Raw genomic sequence first — 16,828 nt, 5'->3', positions numbered from 1 at the left:
TCATTGCTACTATAATTGTTCGCAGTGCCAGCACATCAGAAATATTTTGCTTAGTCAGTTTCTAATATAGGTTGTAATTCAAGTAACTTTTTCCAACTTTTAATTGCATTCTTGTGTAATACAACTCACTGTGCTTTGTGCATACCTTGAGGGAGGTGGTATGGTCTGGTAGTTGTTGTAAAGAGTCAGGAATTAATTACAAAGGACACAGTTTTTGAGCTCCTCTGAAGTACTTGCTCAGCTGTGTAACCTTGGGGCAAATCACTCAACTGCTTTGTGCCCAAGTAAACCCAGCTGTAAACCATCTTGAAAACCAGATGCTGCACAAGATTTAAACTGCTCATGAAAAATGAAAAGAGAGGGGGGTGGGGAAGGAAAGTGAATTCTACAGCTCATTGCTTCCAACAGAATTAATTTGGATTTAACCAGGATAACTGAGAAGAGAATTTGCCATGCTGACAAAAAATAAAACAAACCCCAAACCAACCAACCAAACAAACAAACAAAACCCCCCACCATCTATCCTCAAATCTATTTTTCATTCTCTCGCATGATTTTATGTCAGGTATCTTCTATCTCAAGGGTTCATTTTAAACCTTCATTAGAATGCATGTTTTCTGTGGCAGCTTGAAGATGCTAATTCAGGACCAGGTTCTGTATGACTAATCTTTGATATTTCACATGATTATTTTTAGGTGCTTAATTCTATATTGTTCTCTTCCCCCTGCTTTTCAGGCTAATGTTCTCCTTGTTCAGCCTTGCTTAGCCATCAGTGGCACAGTGGTGTATGCTGGTGCTCAAGGACTGTGCTGCTAATAAAAATGCTGAGCTCTATTGTCCTCTGTAGATGGTATGTCCTGGCTCAAAACCAGTATCAAAGCTATTACAGGATTTGTATTGCTGTTCAATGAACAAAGGAAATACTATACTCAAGTTTCTGTGGCAGAATAAATGCTTGCCACATGTTAGTATTTAGGAGAAGACTTAAATGTTTCAATATTTTTTGGTCTTAGCTAAAATGTAGATTTTTTTTCCCCGCCAGTGCCTCAGGAATGTGGGAAGACTTATTTATGTAGGAGTACAAATGTAGGAATACTTGTGTATACTTCTAAAGCAGGGTATTAAGAAAAAAAATATTTTTAGTCTAATATAAACAAAGAACATTTAAAGATGTGAGATGTAAATGAGCTGTTTTATATATCACTCGGGAAAGGCCTTGCTTTTTTTATTAATTGCTATTGAAAATAGAACATTGACAGTTTTGGAATTTGTTCAAAACAAATTTCTTTAGGAAGAAACTTTCTTCCCAAATAAGAAAGGATTAGAGCTGAAAGTAAGTTGCAAACAATTTTAATAGGATAGAGCACCTAATTCTCTTAGGCTTTTATGAAAACAAATGTCAGCATGTTGTCTTCAGCAAATTTAGCCCTTATTATACAGTACCAGGATGGCAAAATATTTAGTTGTTCTTCAAAATTGGTGATTGTTATTCTGATGTAAATAATTTTTAGTTTGTGTGTCTCTTGTAAACTGTTTGCTCATTTTCATGTTAAAGGTTTGATATTTGAGCTATGCTATTAGTAATTTAAAATACAGAAATTTTGTGCTGATTAATACCATACCAAAATGCCAGCAATGAATTACGACACTGCTCAAATACCAAACTGTTAATAAACCATAAGCTAAAGTAGAAATCCCCCGATAGTGTTTGAGTCCCTGTTTGGATGATCCAACTTTCCTTTTTGCTCCCTACTACCGCTTGAAACTAATTTTAAAAAAGGTGCATTTGCTTTGTGTTAACAAAAGAATTCAAAATTAATCTGAACACAAGATATTCTCAGATGTCCAGCTGTGGAAAACAATAAATAAAACTGAAGGTGAGCTGTAGATAAAGCAAATCCAAGTGATAAGGAAAATCATGACTAGTGTTGTCTAATACAGGGACAAGTAAAATGTAAAATAAATTTTCAAGACCTGAGCTCTACAAATACTCATCAGACTCAATTTACATTTTTGCTGGTCACGAGTAAAAGGTTGATTTAGCTTGGTATTGCTGGCTGAAACTACAGCTGGGAGTATTTTTCCACATCCATCAAACCAGGATTTTCCCTTCTGTGTTCCTTGGTGTAAATCACTGAGCTTTACTTCATTTCATGGTCCCGTGAATTGCTCGGATGGTGTGTTTAAAGAAAAGATCATTGCATCCTGACTTTTGCATGGTTCAACCTAGTTTCTCTCTGCTCCCACTAGGAACACAATGATGGATGCTTCATGTTGTTGTTATTGCTACCATAAAATTGGCCAGCTCACAGGATACAGCTTCAAATCCCTTTCCACATGATGCACCCAAATCAAATCCCTTTGCACCCAATGCAGTGAGATGCTGCCAGTGAAATATTTATTGACAGACTGGTGATTTGGATGCATTGCAAGGTATTGAGTAAAGTCTGTTTTTAAGGCAAATAACAAAATGATAAATTCCTGAAGCCAGGAATTTCAGGCATCATAAAAAGCATTTATTCTTTAAAAAAAAAAAAAGAATCAGATACACTTTGTGTGAAGACCTTGTTTCTTTAAAACAGTATCTTTGAGCTTGAAATCTAACTAGTTTGGGAAAAAAAAAAGTTAATCAGTTTTAGGTTCTGTCCTTGGTCTTGATTAATTAGTCTTTTTTTTTTTTGAGCAGGTTTTACAGCCACAGTGCTCTATTTGTCCCTCATTGCCATGTAGCAAGCCTACTCAGAAATGACAAGTAGACCATCGAGAAACTGGCTACAAAATGCTGCTAAAAGTTAGTATTTTGCCCATATAATCACTTTCATAAATAACAAGTGTTTAAAGAAAAGTAATCTGAAAAAATGACATTTTTTGAAATCTCCCTTTAAAGAGACACTGTATAAGCTTGCAAATCACTCTCCAAGTTCCTAAGAACTTTCTAAACGGCAGTTTCTGAATTATTACTTTTTAAAAAAATTTACTTTTTGCCTTTATTTTCCAGTCTTGTGACTAAGCAAATCTGTTAAGTTTTGCTTGCTCATTATAGCTCCTGTCGCTCTCCTGGTGTCCTTCTGTAGCTTATTGCCTATGCTTAGGAACACAACCACCCTCAAGAGAAGCCACTTCTCTTAATAGTAGAATTTAATTATTTTATTATTAAAATCTACATTATAAGCCTAAACTGTATGACTGTGTCCATTTTGAAACAGAAATAATTTGCGACAATCTATTCTTTAAATCACAGTTTCTAAATTCTTGCCCCGAAGAGCACACTCCGTAAGTTCCTTTGCTGAATGAATATGGGACTTTTAAGGAAGATGTGTAGACAATATGAAAGAACCTTTCACACAATCTGATTGTTGATGCCCCTTAATACCAGCTTATTTTCTTGCCTTTTTTTTCAAGGGATGCAGAAACCAATTTCTGGCAGCTACATCAAAGCGTAGTGGCAGATTTCCCTTTGGAAGTCAGAGCCTGTTTCAAACGTCTCTTTAAGTCCTGCATGTTTGGAGACTTGGGTCGGACAAGGTGGAGGCCTCTTCGTTTCTCTCCGTTGCAGCTTCCGATCATCCTGCTGACCTCCTGGCAGAGCTGCTGGAAGGCTTCATGCACTCCCTCACAGTTCTCCCGAGCTGACACTTCGTAGTAAGTACCTCCCAGTTCACTTGCCAGCTGGAGTCCTTCTTTGGAGGACACCTGCCTGGCTCGCAGGAGGTCTCCTTTGTTTGCCATCAGAAGCAGGGGAATGTTAGCATTTGGGTGAATCTTGCGGATGTGCTGGTATAGGGGCCGGATGACTCGGTAGCTCTCATATTCTGTGATGGAGTAAACAAAAACGAAGCCATCTGCCCAGTAGATTGAACGGTTTATCTGCTCTTGGCAACATATGCTGTCAGTGTCATCCTGCCGTCAAAACCAAGAGGTGTGAGATTAGAAAACTGAGAACAGGGAGCAGACGGAGCAAACAGTCCTACAGCACCATTAGCTACTCAAAGCTGTGTATTAGTACGGCTGTTGCTCAGCAGACAGGCAGAAACCTCTCTGTTTGCTGGGGGATGCACTGGGGACAGGATAAAGTTCCTCTCTGTCTCAGTAGCATATGACAGACAAGGAGCACAGTAGTGGAGAGGGATCAAAGCCAATCGGTTAAAAATAAGAGAACAACCTAATACTGAAATTTAAAAGTTCATTTTGGATTCTCTGGTAGTAAATCCTTATGACAGCAACCTGCCCTTTTATTGTGGATAAAATTGGGATTGGCATAGTAGGAGCGTTAGAAAATCTCAGCAGGCTAGTCATACTATTGCAAGTGAATGGTTGTTCCCCAAGGTGTTTTTTAATGTCTTTTTCCAATTCTGTATTGGATGTCTCCATGGTTGGGGGTTCTCACTAATTCTGTTAAGTGAAGCCTGACAGGTTTTACTGCCATATAGTTTTCCAAATAATCAGAAGTAAAGTTACTTTGAAAGAGCAATTTGTTGCAAATAGCCAATTACTGGCACTGAAAATGAGGCGAAATCTCATTGCTCATTTATGGAGCTGCCGTGGGTTTATATTACTGCTTTGCTGGTCACAAGTTTGTTCTGTCCATCACAGCTCCTACTCAAACAGTCATAGCAGTCACCAGCATGGGGAATATAAAACAGAATACAATACCACAATACTGTGGAGCTTGAAAAGAGATCTGCTCACTTTTCTAGATGACGGTATTTTCAGCTAATCCTCTACCCTTTGTTATCCCTGCTGGCATGTTTCCCAGCTAGATAGGGAGATCAGTGCTGCAGTTATTACCAGTATTCTTGGTTTGATAAGAACTGACATTCCTGTCAATAATCCAGGCTTTCTGGAAACTTGCAATTTCTTCCATACCCAACAAGACACGATACACATTAGGCCCTTGCTGAAGTTGTAAGGAATTAGAGGCTCCTGGGTGTTTTAGTGGGAGTTCAGCATCATAAATAAGAGTCCAACTTTTTTTTGTTATTATTATTGCTAAATTCTATTCAAGAAATCTTCATGAACTTTAGTAAGACTTAGGACAAGCATTTTAAATCCTCTCCAAAGCCCACTAATGTCCATGAATGTTTTATCTAACAGTTACTGGCCAACAGAATATGCCCAGTAAACAATTCAGTTCAGGCTGTGGAGGACAGATCCAGCACAAGAGGTCAGATAGTATCTTCCTAAACTGAAACAGGCAACATTTCACATACTTCAACGTCATTCAAAAATTGTTTTGTCATGTGTGTATGATGCCATGTAATGACTCATTCCAAAGGCATAAAACACCTGGAAAAGCACTTAGAGGTTTTTTGACAGAAATCTAGTTTGTCATAGGAAAGAACAAAAAATATGTTAAAAATTTAGCCACTGTTCAATATTAGTTATGGAAATTTAAAATATTAGAACATATGCTCCAATATCTATCTAGCTACATAACACTTATCTGCCTTTCTCATACATTTTAACAGGATTTGCATGTGCTCAGCAATCTCCCAAAACAGATCACGTTTGTTTAGACATCTAAATATGAATTACAAAGCCTAACTTCAGGAAGCAGAGGTGGAAAAGAATGAGCAAAACTGATTAGTTCTTTATGGTGCGTCAGACAGTTTAAAAGAAGGACCACAGACAAGACCCTTTTGTGGGAAGGAGGAAACAGGGTATCTGAAGGCTCAGAGTCTAAATAAGGCTTAAAACTTTTAACAGCAGTTCTTCTAACTGCCCTTTTGATATACCTATTTGCCCTGTACTTATTTCAGTATGGGCAATACAGGCACTGGCCCATCATACCTAGTAATTCCTTGCTCTTGCCAGATCACAGTAATATAAACTTAAATCTTAAATGTCCTTTATTAGCAGCGAAATTGTTTAACAGATGTCCTGATCACTCTCCTCTCCCCCACTCCCCACCCGAGGGAAGAAAAAAAAAAAAAAAAAGAAAACATACAGGGTTGCATAGAGAAGGAAGAAGGAGCCTCACTAGCAGCTTTGCTTGAAACGTAAATGAGAGTGAACTCAGCCAGGCCAGGGCAGGCTGTGGGAAGAAGGGCAATTTGCACTGTTGGTGTCTGAGTTGTATCCAATCTGTAGACAATTAGCCTCTTTTCACCAGCAAACTCCTTTATGGGGAAAAAGAACTAATTGCTCTGGCAAGCGTTGGAAAATGTTTTGGGAGAAGGTGTACGTTCAAGGGAGCCCTAATGAGCAGGAATTCTCAGTTACTCCAGCTAGGCCCACCCAGTAGTGAGATGGATGGATAATCCCCAATGGAATGCTTTATTCAGGAAAATCAAAGGCTAATGGGCTACTTTTTAAATGGAAATCTCTGCTCCAGAATGAATTTTGAAACACACAGTCATTTGCCACGTATAGTCCAAACAGCAATGAATCACCTAACAAAACCAGTTATCTCCTTGCTTCTGTTTCTCTCTTAAACATTAACATTTCCAGTGTGGCAAGAATCCTGAGTGATTCCACATGACTTCCTCCTGAAACACTCTGCTCAGCCTGCCCACCACAAACAACTCTCTTAAGGATTTTAACAGAAAATCTGACCTATTCTCACTCAGTCTTAAATTCTGTTCAGGAACAATCCTTTCAAATGACTTCAGATACATTATTTGATGCCAGCAGAGATCCAAGCTAAGATAAGCATGTCTGTGGGAACTTTCGAAACAGTACAGACCTTTGATTGGGACAAAGAAAATGAAACTCCTTCCTAACTAAATTAAAATAGTTCCTCACTAGGAAACCTCAGCTGCTGGCATTACTAAATTTTGCAGAGCTCTGGTTACAGTCTCTGAACTTTAGGGCAGAATCTTAGTTAAAACAGAGAAATCAGAAAATAAACATGTATCTGGTGTGAGAGGGGAGTTAAATTCATTCAATCCCTCCTTTCTCCAGGGGACAGAAGAGAGAAGGGATTCCCTTTGCTAAGCCTATCAGGCATTCCCTATTGTGCGTAATCACTACCGATAGCTCCTCTTTGCTATGTCTTCTGTAAGCAAGCTGGCATAGGGTCTTTGTACAATTAAGTCCCACTTGAATATTTGGAGGACTTCCATAATAGCTTTTGTTTGCTTTTTAGTGTGCAGAATAAACAAGGTTTCTTCTGCTCTGTGCACCTCTCACAGCAGAGAGTTTGGAGCCTTGTCAAGGCTTTCCACTTCAATCTGCTTCTGGTGGTCGGAGAAAATGCACATGCAAGCTGAGGCTGGGGGAGCTTTGCTTACCCTGTTCTGTAATCTCAGGGTGGAACAGCTCTTCACGAGCACAGAAATGAGCCCATGCTCATGGGTCCACGCAGACTAAACAGGATATATAAAGCCGTCCAGGGCTAGCTTGAAAGTGGATGAGAGATGGTGGTGTTCCCATCCAGACATATATTTGGCCAAGTCTGAGCCCAGACTGAGGTTAAAGCCAAACCTAGAAGTTTAGATTTGACGGCGACAAGAGGATGCCTAATTTTACCATGAAATCTCAGCTATTCTATAGGAATTATTGCTCTCCTGAGATTTCCAACATTCCTGTAAAAACAAACTTCATCACAATTCCTGCTGCTCTGACACCATTTTCATCATGTTGTTCTACATGTAAAGCAGATCTTCAAAAAAAGACATCTTTATTTTGGAATCTGTTTGTAAGAGTATTTATAGAAACAGGTTCCTGTTCAAATATTAAACCTTGAATATGTAAAATAAGAATAGAAAGAGGGGTATATGTAAAAGCCAACAACTGAGAAATAAGGAATGAATAAAATTAAAACATGAAAAAGTAGGGAAAGCATCGAAAAGCACCCTAGCTGGAAATGACAGTTTCTGTGAGGCCTGTCCCTTTGAAAAGAAACACCTTTTTTCAAGAAGAGAGATTCTGGGTGCACCGAAATATGTAAGGTGAGCCAGCTGAGCCTCTAGGCAGGTGAGTTTTCTGCTGCACAGAGACAGAAACTATTTGACAGGAAATAAAACAGGGAGTTGGCAAGAGCAAGCCAGCCTATGATTTTCCTGCTATCTAGGCTTGGGATGTAGGTATGTATTTGAAATAGATTTGGTTTAGTTCTGACTTACTCCTAAAAAGAGCCTGATTTAATCTCTTCAAGGGCTCGTTTTGGTGGGGGTAAGGTACCCCTGTTAGTCTTCCTTTGGGTTTGAGCCCAGATGTATTTCTGCTGGAATACTAACAGATGACAGTGCTGGCAACCAACAAGAGATAGTAACTGTGTTGTAAACTACTGATGCACTGAGCAGATGTTTTACCTCCAGTGAAACAAAGGGAGTATCCTGCACCTGTAGGGAGATCTGTTCCCCATCTATGGTGAACTTTCTTGAATACAAAGCACCTGGTGGAAAAGCAAAATCATTAGAGGCAGGGACTGTAACAACAAAGAAAGAGTGCATAAAGGCAAAACGGAAGTGTCGAAATCTAGTTTTTGAGGCTTAGGATATGTAGCTGCTTATAGAAAAGTGAAAGGTACCAGGGAGGTTGAGTGGCTGTTTACTTAAGTAAAGTGGTTTTGTATTTGCTGTGTGCTTGGATGTTCCCACTGTAGCCCTAGGATGGTATATGGGAAGGGTGGCACTTGTAGTGAGTCAAATACTCAGTTACAGTGGGTGCATCAATCCCAGTCAGGTTTCCAGTCCGTTTTGTTAACTTTTTAAAATGTGGAGGGCACATATTTTTAACCTCAAGCCAAGCTATCCAGGTGTTTACTCTAAAATAGGTGAGCTGCTTCCTATTGCATTTTTCTGAAGTTTTGTTTTTTTTTTTTTTTAAAAAAAGAAGTATTCTAGTTTTGGACACAGAGCAGGTGAGCATATACAGAATACCCAGACGCTCTTTGGAATTTGTATGACCTTAGCAGTCAGAGTTTGGTTGAAATCCCCAGAGAGTAAATCAGAGTTCTGGTTAGTCTGAATGACTGATACTCAAGGTCAAGCCCTGGCAAAGTGTCTAGGGCTGACCCAGCTCTCATAGGAGCATGACTGTTCTGGGCTTGACCTTTATTTTGGTACTGGAGTGCAGATGAAGTGACAAAGAAAACTAAGTTTTGATCTTATGAACTATCTGTGGTTGTGATAAGGACAGCTTCAGAGACTGATGTCATCATCGTTTTTCTTTGGAACTTAATGCAAGTCACATGGATGTACAAGAAATGCTATATCTACAGCTGTTGTGTTTGACCTTTCAGAGTTGTCCAAATATAATTGTCATCGCTACATTTTAAATGATGTACTTCATCTCAAACCTAGAGAAATCCCATCTACTGGAGAGCAAGGAATTCAGACCAACAGGGAGGTCGGTTAGTGACAATAATGCTGTCACTTCTGAAAATTATCTTTGTAAGATTTGATTCAGGGAAACAAGTGCTTTTATTCCAGTGGAAAAGATTCTGAGCTCATAGAAACATTTACAATATAAGGAAATTTAATATGGCAAAGTTCACTGCATCTGGATCCAACATTATCATATTATATTTTAATACTGACTCTGTGAGGTAATATAGCCCTCCTGGGAATTATTTATTTATTCAAACACATCAGATTTTAAGCTGCTTAAAAAAGATGGTACTACTTTATGGGAAGATACTGCACCCCTGAACCAGACAACATATTATTTCTAGTCTGTAATGCATTGCAGAAAAAAGATCAGGTACTTCCAGACGCTGTGCTCTTACTTATACCCAAGTGGAGGAAAAGCATGCTTGAGTGATCACAAATACAATACCACCTGTTTCTTATTTCTGGCATATTTGTTTCCTCTACAGCATGGCTGTTGGGCTGGTAGCTTAATGAGAAAAGCATGTGGTTCTCGGCACCAATCCATTCCAAAGCTCAGAAGTCTGACTTGATCTACTGTCTCCCATAGAAAAGATGAAGGAAAAGAAAGAGAAATAGTGCAGGCAACCGTCGAGGTTACTTAGGGTCAGTGAGAGGGAGCTGTAAGGAGGAGCTTTCGGACTGTATTTCATCAGACAGGCAGAGATCAAAGGTGTCTTGTACTGCCATCTCCATTCCTAGCTCACCATTCTAAATCCAGCATCTCTCTCCAAAGTGAAGCAGTCACTTCTCTGAATCCCCTCCTCTTTCACCCCAAATCTGAGGCGGCCTACGTGTGGGATGTGCTAGTAGGTATGCACACAGTGATCCCTTCTACAATGCTGGCTGATACAGTTAGCACTTACTTGGAACAGAGGCTGAGAATTAAACAGTCCACACGAGCACATCCCCTGAGGTGTCGGGATTAAACAAGAAACACAGTAGGAGTTTGCATGGCCACTTTGCTTATCTTATGGAAAGAAGACTTCAATTTGGAAGTCTCCCTTGTCATAAAAGAGACTGAAAAAAGGGAATACAAAGGGAAAAAAAAAGTTCTGAACTGCCTTTTACACACTTTGGAATTCCTCTGGCTTCCCTGGGGTTGCAGAGAGAGCAGCATTGGGTTTCTGCGGTTTAGTCAATATGCAAGTTGTTCCTAGAGTCTGCATTTTAGTATAGGTATGTCCCCAAGCAAGCCTTTTACTCTGATCCTTTTCCTTCAAGTTGGAAAAAAAAAAAAACCAGCTAAAAGGATCATAAATAATGAGGCTTTGATTTATTGCTTTCATAGCTTGAGGCTATTAACTGAAAATATGCACCTTATGGACATCTAACACTGCTTGGCTTTCCTGTAATATGCACCAGTCACAAAATTGAGTAGATTCCTTTTTAAGCTATCTGCAGCACTGCAGTAGAGAGCAGACTCACCAGTATTGGCTTCATAGTCTCCAATAAATCTCTTAGTGAGAAAGCGCACAACCAGGGCTGTAAAACAATGAAAAAAATATGGGTCTTTAATGTGAACCAAAGTCAGTCTTTGCAGAACACATGTAATATCTTACTGGAAGAGTTAGTATAATATGAAACCAAGCTAATCTTGCTATTGCTCACATGCTATTCTGCAAATCCTCTCTGCACTCACACACACACACACACAAAAAAAAAAATAGCAACTTGTACTGTAAAATACCCCTCCAGTTCAGTGAGGCTATTCAGTATAGGGTGTGGAGGGCTGCTTGTTGTGACCGCAGATATAATGATCTGACCTTTGGTTTAAAATAATTTAGAAGAGTAACAAGCCAAACCCTTACTATACTGAAACTAATCCCAATACCAACTTTTAGACCTCTGTGCCATATCAGAAGTGTGGCCGATGGATCAAATGGCTCTTCCCAGCCTTAAAAATCCTCAGTACCCCTCTAATGAAACCCATTAGTGATATCTAAGCACACCCAGCAAACAAACTGCATGTGCTGTGCACACACAGGTCATGGTGTGGCATTACCTCCTTATTCATCTTAACCTGTGGTGCTTTCATACACTATTGGATTAGAACATTTTCCTTTTTTTGGTCTCTTTATAACATTTTTATACATTTTTTTTTTGGTCTCTTTATAACATTTATAACATCTCATTTTTGGCCACAGGAATTTATATTACTGTAGTGCTTTCATCTCAGCAGATTCCTAATAATTTTCAAAACCACTCAGTTAATATCTAAATAAAAAGTTTTGTTCTGCAAGCAACTGTATCAGAGATTTCATTTAAAACAATCATTTTTCTCACAGTATGTACTGAGTCACCTCTTTGGTACATTTACATGGGCAGCCACCTTCAGCAAGTTACCTAAAAATAATACAGAAACAGCTGCTTCAAATCCAAAGCAAGGAAACATTTTACTGAGTGCTGTGGAACCCCCGATGCAGTAAAACAGATCTTCCCGTAATTATTTCTGAAATCATGAACCATCTACTCCAAAGCAGTAATGCTCCCTCACCCTCCTTTCTTCTGCTCTCCTTTGGAGAGTAATACAGGAAGATACATCTCCTGCCCTGTTATTTGTCCACAGAGCATATATCATTTACAGCAGGAGAATAAAAATCGCTAGCCCATTTTTTTCTGAGTGGAAATTTAGATGTTAATCCCTCTGCACAAGACCCCGGAGATTCATTTGTGAGTACAGAAGTCCCCACGCACTGGCCGGCTGCACAGACCTGCAGCAAATCCTCCTGGCAAACCAGGCACCGAACAAACAAACATAAGCACGAACTAACTTCGAATGCTTCAGCTGCAATGGTTAAAGGGGTTGGCACAGCCTTGGGGCTGTCGGAGCCACCGTCGCAGGCAGCCAGCAGCAAGCAAAGAGCACGAAGGACACCTGTGGGCTTACCTGTCTTGCCCACGCTGCTGCCACCCAGCACCACGAGCTTGATGATTTTGTTGGGCACGCAGTCTAGCACCGGGTACTCTGGTATGGGAAGCAAGAGAAAGTTAGTAGAATACTGTGACATCGTATCCTGAGAGATGAGACGCATGCCAGAAGGGAGAGCTGATCAACTCCAGTAGGAGTTGGGAGACAAAGGGAGGAAAGCAGCTTCTCAGCGTCTGCTCTGGGCTGTGTATCCCCGGGCAGAGAAGCCTTCTCATTTCATTGAAGTAGCTTTCCCAAGGAACGTTACAGCCACCGGCCTCCTCTTCCCGATGCCTCTGCTCAGACAGCAACTTTGGAAAGCAAAAGGAAACTTTTTGATCAACCCCCGTGAAAACTGACTCCTCCATTCCCCAGCCAATCACGAGGGAAACCAGGACATTCCTCCAGCCGGGCACAGAGCGTGTGCCTCCATCAACCACGCTCCCTCGCTCCCCGCTTTATCTCCCCACCGCCTGGTTTGTGTGCTGCCCCTTGGCTCCTTGCTAAAACGAGATTCTTCTGTGTTTCAGTCGTCACAGCGGCAAGAGACAGTCACCCCGGTGCCCTGCTCTAATTCCACTTTGAATCATCCCGTTCTGCCTGTCTAGTTTCTCTGCATTTTCAATGGGCTCCAGCTCCAGGCTCTGTTGTTTTCCCTGTCCTATTGTGTCCTGCAGTTGGGCCCCTTCAGGGTGCCGGAGCTGATGGGACACTCCTCTTCAGGAAAATAAACATTCCCCCCCTCCCCCCCCCCATTTTTCAGACAGCAGTAGGTTTTTTATTCCAAAGTACAAGCTCGTATCTGTATCCTCCAGGATACATTTGATATGCTGGGTTGTGCATGTTATTAGTTGTAATTGCCCACTGGAATGTGGGTCAGCACGGGGTTGGGGCACTGCTGTTTCTCTGAACATGGAAAAGTGAATTTAGGGCTGACGACAGGCTTGGGAAGGCTAAAGAAGCCAGTATCCATCAGAGCCAGACAGAGGGAATGAAGAAAGAATGACTTCTATAGGCAAACCCGGTGTAGTTTTAAGACAGCTGGCAGCTGCAAGGTCTGTAGGGATGACAGCATGTAACCGTACACGGGCTACAAGCAACTCTCAGTTATCAGGGATAATGGGGAGGGAAGAAAAAGGGACGAGCAGTGGGGAGGGAATGGCCCAGATAAAGGAAAACTGCAAATAATATAAAACAGATGTAAATGAAACTACAGAAAGTACAGTCCGAGCATTCATCTCTGAAAAAACTGGTCAAAAGAGATCTGCAAAGGGTAGGGCTGGCTTTAGACAGCGGTGGGAAGAAGGAAGCCTGGTGCAGACAGCATTCTTCTGAGACGTGTACTCTGCCACGCTGCGTGGGAAACAGAGATATTAACTGAAAGCTAATCCACCCACAGATCTCAGAGACCCGAGTATGCAGATTTCTCCTGTCTTCTGCACGCTCCTACCAGGCAGAAGGTAGGCATGGCTCCTTACAGAGAGGCTGCAGCCACCAGAAGAGCTTTTTCTGCCCAGACGCTTTCATGCAGCTGCTTTCAATCACAGCACACACAAGAGTTCTCCCAAGCAGGTTTTGGAGGCCGGGGTATCACAGTGAGCTAGCACAGGAGGAAGGGGAATCAGGCTAGGTCTCTAGATTACCACCCCTCCTCAAAGCACTGGGGGCCAGGTTTTCAAATGATCTCGATTTCCATGCCAGCCTCACACAGGACCTGTGCATGCTGAGCATGAACTGGGTGCAGAGCTTCAGAAAAATCCAGCTTTGGTGCACAGCAGTCCAGTAAAATAAGCACAGGATGCAGAAGATTTATGAATGTATCACTTTTCCAGGGCTCGGTTTCCCCTCTAAAAACTCCTTCTGAAGCTGTATTTGTGCTGAGTTGTTGTGTAAGTGTGAAGGGTTATTACTTTGACCATCATGACAGTCAGCTGATGAAGAGGGAGAACAAAAGGCCTGGAGGGCTATCCAGCTCGTGGCACTGGGAGGGAGACACCAGATCCTGTGTCTTTTGGGACATTGCTCCTATGGGAACGGTTTTAAATCTTCCAGTGTAAATTGGCTTCCAGATTTTTGCAAACACCCAAACACTGAAAAATCTTTTCCAGGAAATTTCATTACCAGGGTGCTTTCATCTTGCAGAAGTTTTGTAAGAACTGGCCAAATGAAAGGAGGAACATGAAAATGTTCAAAATCTTGTGGTCGATTAACAGGACACTTTGAAATGTGTTGTTGAGCTGGACAAAATGATAAATTTTAGGATTAGCTAGCAACAGTATGTAAATGTCCCCCTCCCTAAGTGTAGGATGTTGGAACCCTTATTACCATTTGCTATTAAAAGCATATGTGAGTGAGTAATACAAAGTTATTCATTGTAAGTCTTCCTATAAAAACAAGTGGTAATACATCTACCGGCTTCTTGGTGGCCAGAACAATTTCATCCCAGGGAAAAGGGCCAGATAAATTAAGCAATATCATGGGGAATGTTCTATATGAGCAAAGACATTCCTAGAAGTATACAGGTCTGCTGTCTTGCTTGAAAAGAGAGGCAACACCGTTGACAGGAACAGAAGTAAATGTCCTTTTGGGTTGTGTCAGTGCTGAGGAACTCCAGAAGGATCTCACAAAAGCAAGCACAGAGAAAGCTGGCAGAGGAGCTTTAGTCTAGATAAATGTAAAGCAATGCATCTAGAGAAAAATAACATAAACTATGCTTAAGTGGTGCTGAACTTGGACTTGGCACCCATAAATTAGGAAGGAGACCTTGGAGTCATCAACGGCTGTTCTCTGAGATCATCAGCTCAGTGTGCAACAGAAGAAAAAAAAAAAACAGCAAAATGTTGGAGGGGAATGGAGAATGAGACGTTGGGTGGCTTTTGCTGCAGATATGAAAGCTCAGAGCATCCCCACCTCCAGCACTGTGTGCGATTCTCTGCATCCCAAAACCACACTGGGGGCTGAGAGGGCGCGGAGCCGAGCAACTGAAATGGTCATGGCTTGGAGCAGCTGCCGGGAGGAGACTGGAAAAGCTGCTTGCCATGTGCTTACACGGATGCTGGTGCTGACACCCGAGAGGAGATGTGTCGAGGCAGGAATGAAAGACCAGTGCTGGAGGAAATGTTGGACTGCTTCTTTTGGCAGCTGTGATGGCTTCTGGTTGCTTAAAACAAATGTGAAAGCAGTTTTAGACTGAATCTTGGAAGCAGACCAATCGATTTCTAGTTCTTTGGCTAATAGGGTTCAATCTGACTTTCTGATGCACTAGCCCAGGCTTCTTGTGCTTCTAACCAACGCTTGCATCCCCTGTGCGCAGAAATCTCTGTCCAGAGTAATAGTTTCTGATAGGCAACATACACTCCAGAAAGTTTTAAATAGATTCCCAAACTCCTTTTCTTATTAACCAAAAATGATAAATTTTGGGCTCTAATTTGGAAAGAATTTGAGTAAGATACGTAGTAAAAGCCAGAGGGTTTTGTATCTGATCTTTATTTCATTTTCTAGATTGTCAGAATAGTCTTTTCACCGAGTGAAACCATGCAGAAGGATTCACACTATTTAAGATTGTATAACCCTTGGCATGTAGAATAAGAATTGTTTTTAAAAGAGATTTTCATTGTTTGTGTACAATGGGCTTATATTTAGCTAAAAAAGCACATGTTTTTAATTCAAATTCTTCTGGAAAAACAATAGCTTAAATTAAAGGGAGAATGTTTGCAAAACTCAGAGCAATTTTGAAAACATTTGGATGATTCTGGAGATTTTACTAACCACTCGTTAGGTTGCTCCGTGCAAAGATATCTGCCTTTGCATGTTGCACACAGATTACGTTATTTCCACACCAATTTTTTTTAAGATTTATTTATTAGTCTATGTTACTTTTGGCTATGATTTTTATAAGATTTTCTATTTTTATTGTTCTTGGCACTTGTGCATATCTTCAGCGATGAAGCATAATAAAAACAAAAATATTTGCCATTACCATAGTGCTTTTCATACGAGGATGTCAAATTGCTTTCAAAACTGGATATAATTATTCCTCATACATTTTACAAAAGGAGAAACAGATGAGCAGAGCTAGCTGCTTGGTGCAAAGCTTAGCATCTTGCTAAGATCCCTGCATATTGGGAGGAAGGAGATTGTTCTCACTCTTTCCCCTTCTTCCTAGAAGAAAAAAAGAAAAAGAAAAAGAAAAAGAAAAAGAAAAAGAAAAAGAAAAAGAAAAAGAAAAAGAAAAAGAAAAAGAAAAAGAAAAAGAAAAAGAAAAAGAAAAAGAAAAAGAAAAAGAAAAAGAAAAAGAAAAAGAAAAAGAAAAAGAAAAAGAAAGAAAAAAAAAAGTGATCTTTCTTCTAAAAGTCTATTTGCAATGGTTACATTTACCCCCAGTGTCTCTCTGATGCTTTTGCACAGTATTTTGACATTATGGCAACACTGCTAGAGAAGCGTGGCACATTTCTGAGCAGATGTGTGAAGTGTGCAGTTGGGGAAATGCCACTTGCTTTTGCAGGTGCTGGGATAAAACTCATAGTTGGTTGCTCCTGTAAACACCCCCTGCTCCTGAATGTATTCTAAACAAGCACAAACTGATATTTGCAGCTTTGTCTGA

At 40.6% G+C, this 16,828-nt stretch overlaps 1 protein-coding gene across 1 annotated transcript; it reads right to left on the bottom strand.

Moving 5' to 3' along the window:
• Window positions 1–2,494: 2,494 nt before the first annotated feature.
• LOC310880599 (ras-like protein family member 11A-like) lies at window positions 2,495–12,579 on the bottom strand. The gene is made up of 4 exons (XM_083796693.1): window positions 12,205–12,579; window positions 10,743–10,799; window positions 8,256–8,338; window positions 2,495–3,900 (listed from the first exon to the last, which is right to left on the bottom strand). The coding sequence occupies exons 1-4, from the start codon at window positions 12,347–12,349 to the stop codon at window positions 3,433–3,435; spliced, it is 753 nt and encodes a 250-aa protein (XP_083652819.1). The 5' UTR covers window positions 12,350–12,579; the 3' UTR covers window positions 2,495–3,432.
• Between the last annotated feature and the right edge of the window lie 4,249 nt (window positions 12,580–16,828).

The sequence above is a fragment of the Anser anser genome, assembly GCF_964211835.1.
Source record: "Anser anser genome assembly, chromosome: 13".
Taxonomy (NCBI): domain Eukaryota; kingdom Metazoa; phylum Chordata; class Aves; order Anseriformes; family Anatidae; genus Anser; species Anser anser.
The sequence above is the reverse complement of the archived record's forward strand: the minus strand, read 5'-3'. Positions and strand labels throughout refer to the sequence as shown.